The sequence below is a fragment of the Coloeus monedula genome, assembly GCF_965178545.1.
Source record: "Coloeus monedula genome assembly, contig: HAP1_SCAFFOLD_63, whole genome shotgun sequence".
In the NCBI taxonomy this organism is placed as follows: domain Eukaryota; kingdom Metazoa; phylum Chordata; class Aves; order Passeriformes; family Corvidae; genus Coloeus; species Coloeus monedula.
This window is the reverse complement of record NW_028120825.1, coordinates 1900374-1905093: the sequence shown is the minus strand read 5'-3', so window position 1 is coordinate 1905093 and position 4720 is coordinate 1900374. Positions and strand designations below refer to the sequence as shown.

Genomic DNA, 4720 nt, shown 5'->3' with positions numbered 1-4720 from the left:
CCCTCTCTGATGTGGGCCACAGCAGCTTTCTTTCCCATGCTCTGAATGAGGAGGGGCAGGTTTGAAGCAGCACTGGGAGGATTAATTAATATTTTAGCTGTTTCAACCATCATGACTTCTGGTTGCATTCATGAGACAAAATTAATCCCCTGCTCTAGTGAGTTGCAGAAGTGCAATACCGAGATGTGACTGCTGGACACAATCACCGCTTGAGTCACTTTGTCATTTTTTCAGGTAGCTGCAATGGATGGACGTTCTCTAAGAACCATTGGATTAAATATAAAGAAGGACACTTTTCAGGCAATTTGAGAAACTTCTCTCCTTTTATTGTTTTTCCTAACATAAATATCTGGATATTACTGAAAAGCAGCCAAGCAACTACAGCAGTGTAGTTTAATTGCCTAAACTAAGGGTAAGTTTACAAAATAGTTTACCCACTGACAATACTAAAGGGCCTCTTGAAGCATGGATAATATATCCAGTTCCCATTATGAAAACTTGGACTACCTATTCTTCCATGGTAGTGTGACTTAAAACTACCTGTTGTACTTTCATATACTAAGAAAAACTACATCCTTAAAAAACTACAATAAGTACAGCTTACTGAAGAATTACATTAAGTCCCTAACAGGCTCTTTTTTGGACTTGGAGGTATGCCAAGCAACCTCTGTCAGTTCATAGTCTTCTGTAAGGATGTGCAGGTGGAGCCAGTTTCTGCCTCGTAGACGCAGGAACATTGCAACAGCACCGTGGTAAACTGAAAGGTGAAGGGCAAGGCCACGCAGAGATGTGTGTCTGCACAATGAATTAATGTGCCGCAGCATCTTCCTTCCGCAGGAACAGGAAAGCAGCTTCAGGATTGCCAGTGAAAAAAGCAAGAATTATGCAGTGCTCACGTGGCTGCCATCGGGTGGGAGCCCCCCCAGCACAGCTCTGTGCAGGGAATTCCTCTCAGTGGTTGGAGAGCAGCATCCAGAGGCGGAATCGCAGCTGACCGTAAGCTCGCATTGCCTCTGCGTGGGCGGCCGGATCTCGGGCCAGGTGCTCAAAGAGGTTGAGCGGCTCGACCGTTCGCATTGCTGGCGGCAAGCTGATCTCCGCAGGAAGCCTCTGGTTGCCCAGGACAAAGTGCTCCAGGCGTTTCAACTGCAGGCAGCGGCGCAGGTATGCCATGATGTCCCACAGCCGCCGCGCAAATTCCCTCCTGCGCCACTGGGACAGCGGTACGGTGGTCAGCACGTGCATGACCACAGTCTTCCAGGTCGAGCTGGAAAAACCTGTGCCCCTCAGGATGCAGGTGAAGAGCTGCAGGCATTTCAGGTGCAAGCTCTCACACGGCACCTGCCTGGCGACGTGCTGGAAGAATTTTGCCTCTGCCACAGCGTACGTCTCAGGCCACGCTGTGCTTGCGATGGAGTCGGCCTCGGCGGGCTGGCTGCTCACAAAGATGCTGGAGCCGCCTTTCTGGGCCTCTGTGGGCTGGCTGACCACAAAGATGTCGGAGTCCCCGTGGCGCACCCCAAACAGCATCTCCACCATCAGGCTCTTCTTGCCTTTGCTCAGCCGGAATTGGCAGGACCGGCTGCAGGGCTGAAACACCAAGTGCCATGAGTACGACTGAGGCAAATGCAGCCACGAGCATCTCACCAGCTGGTAGAACCAGTGGGAGGTTTTCTCCACGTCCAGGTAGGAGCCGGTGCAGAGTGTCTCTAGGAGGCTGGGCTTCTGCTTCCGCCGCAGCTCCTCCTGCGAGTGGTGCAGGAAGCACAACAGCTTCTCGCCCAGCTGCTCCCTCTCGCACGTGCACACCAGCTCCACACGGACGCAGAAGGTCCTTGCTGCCATCTGCCCTGCACTGTTCAGCTCCAGGTGGAAGGCGTGTCCCGGTGGGGGATTCAGTGGGACCAGCACGCGGTACACCACATCCTGCTCACGGGGACTCCAACCCTCAAAGGCACTGCCCACCCCGATGGCTTCTTGAGGCACCGGGTAGAAACTATCGCTCACACTGTCAATAAAGACACGCGTGAAGCTCTCCATCAGCTCAGCTGCCACTGAGCGACCTCTCTCCACGTCCTCGACAGGACACTGTATGCGATCCACTAAAAGGATCCCTCGCTTATTCCCAACGTCACAGGCGTCTTCTTCCTCTTCAATTCCACCACTGCTGCCTTTGTCCTTGCCAGCACCACTGCCTTCTTTTTCACTGGCAGCCACATTTCCACCTTCTTCTTCCTTTCCATCTTCATTCTTCTCACCTTTCACATTCGCATCCCTGTTTTCCTGATCCTTCCCATTCCAATCAGTGGCTCTGTGTTCACTGGAATGACTGTCTTCCTTCAGCTTCATATTGCTGCTTTCTCCTTCATTTATCTTATCAACACCTTCTTCAGTTGAAGCAACATTGCCATGTTCCTCTCCATTTCCATTTTCATTCTTTTCTCCCTTCCTATCGGCAGCACTGGCTTTCTCATCTTTGTCTCCAAGATTGCTTTCTTCATTTCCAATGTCCTTCTTTTCTTCCTCAGTTGCAGCAAAACCACAATGGTCTACTGCATTCTCACCATCACGGCTGTCTTCTTGTCCTGTCCAATCACTGCTTCTTTGTTCACTGGCATCACTGCTTTCCTGCACTTTCACATCCGCTTTTTCTTCCTTTCCATCTTCACCTTCACGTACGTCATCGTTGCCTGCTTTCATATACGCATCATCGGTTTTTTCTTCATTTCCATCTCCTTCTTCTTCCTTTCCAGCATCCTTGTCTGGCTCCACCTTCACATCCTTGTTTTCTCCTTCATTTGCTTCATCTAGGTCTTCCACACCTCCAGTAACATTGCCAGGTTCTTCTTCATTTCCTTCAGCAGTATTGTCTCCTGGCATATTCCCATCACTCCAGCCTTCATCTTTCCTTGCATCATGGCCATCATCACTTTTAACATCACTGTCTTTCTTCAACTTCACATCTTCATCTCGTTCATTGGCATCATTGTCGTCTCCTTCATTTGCAGCCACAGGACTGCCTTCTCCTTCATTTCCGCTGCCACTGTCATCTGCTTCCACAGTCACATCAATGTTTTCTCCATCTCTCTCGGAATCCAAACTGTCTTCTTCCTTTTCTTTTTCCTTCTCCTCTCCCAAGGTCTTGCAGGAGGTCTGGTCCTTGCCGCTGCTGTTGGTTTTGCTGGCTTCAGGACTCCTCCTGCAGCTAAACCACAGGCCCAAGAGGAGCAGGAGTCCAGCAAGAGCCCAGAATGGCCACTGCTGCAGGGCACCAAAGAGCAGGGCTCCCCAGCCCTCGTCCTGCTGCTCCGGGGGCCCTTGCTCCAGCTCCTGCAGCAGCCGAGCCATCTCGCGGTCGAGCAGCTCCTCACGCTCCTGCATTCGCCGGTGCGTGGCCTCATCCAGCCCATCCCCAGCTGGCTGGGGGTACTGGATCAGGCTTTGCACGAGCACGAAGAGCAATGACAAGAAAGCCATGGTCTGCAAGAGGACACACAGAAGGGGTTCAGTAGGGCCGGAATGGAGGCAGCCAGTGCAGGGCAGGAGCCATGGGGATGTGGCAGCAGGAAGGAGAGGCCCCGGCAGCTGGCAGGAGGCAAGGCCTGCACCGCTGCCCCAGCAAGCACCGAGCCTGAGCAAGGCGCTCCCGCCAGGGGCTGGGCCCTGGACGCAGGGACAGAACACACGCCCCGGGTGCCAGCGCTTCTGCCCCAGCCCTCCCCCAGCCCTGCCTCCCCACCGCCTGTGGGCACTCACCGCTTGCCCAGGCTCTACTGGGGGCAGCGTCAACCAATGGGGCCTTTTATAGCTGCCCCCATTGTGACACGGCCCCTGTGCTGTCACAGGCCCCAGAGCGCATCACAGGCCAGCCCCACCCGCCATCCCCAGCCCGGGAACTGCTCATGGCCCTGGGCACCCAGAGCCTCAACAGACACAAAGTGCAGACCCATCAGTCGTGAACCTGGGAACCCCAGAGCTTCCCTGTACAAAGCAGGCACAAGCGCCCTCCCACACAAACCCTTGTCAAATATAAATTTGTGTGACATGATCCGTGGATGCTCTTGGTATATAGGTGTAAGCTTTTATTTAATCTTGGAGGGGGACATTTTTTATTAATAATATTTATATTTATTACTTTTGGGGCAGGATGTCATATAGGCTAATGTTTTGTTACAGATTTAGTGAGAAATCTTTCTGAAAGAAATCCAGGCTGCTTGAATGATGCACAGGAAGACGTAACACCCTCCTTAAAGAGGCCCAGTAAGTTAATTACAAAATTTTGGTGTCTTCAACAACCTCTCAGCTCTTAAAACTCTATGGTTCAACACAGTGCAAAATTCTGGGATAGCCAGGATTTTGTTCAGAAAGTAGAATGTCTCATTTTTCAAATTTGTAGCAAAGATGTACATCTGTCACTCCCACCATCTTCAAAATTGTCTGCCTTAAACAGAGTTAACCAATCTCTCTGACTTGTCTGATACTGCACTGGTTTATTAAAGGAAATTCTGACTCTTTCTGCTATCTCTGTGTATTTATCTCCAAAGGACTGTGAGTACGGAAGAGTCATCCCCTATGTTCCTCAGCTCTTCTTTGGGGAACTCACCTACAAATGGAACTGCAGAAATGGGGAGGGAGGAAAAGGAAACAGGATGTGAATCGAGCACCTGCATAGTGACCACAGATGTCCACTGCTAGACAGACACTGATGTCAGGCAGATCA

The 4720-nt window shown here is 51.4% G+C and overlaps 1 protein-coding gene across 1 annotated transcript; it reads right to left on the bottom strand.

Moving 5' to 3' along the window:
* Positions 1-951: 951 nt before the first annotated feature.
* Positions 952-3477, bottom strand: LOC309585532 (inositol 1,4,5-trisphosphate receptor-interacting protein-like 1; the record flags this gene model as incomplete). Its single annotated transcript, XM_082303507.1, has 3 exons — positions 952-2225; positions 2598-2690; positions 3195-3477. The coding sequence occupies 3 exons, from the start codon at positions 3475-3477 to the stop codon at positions 952-954; spliced, it is 1650 nt and encodes a 549-aa protein (XP_082159633.1).
* Between the last annotated feature and the right edge of the window lie 1243 nt (positions 3478-4720).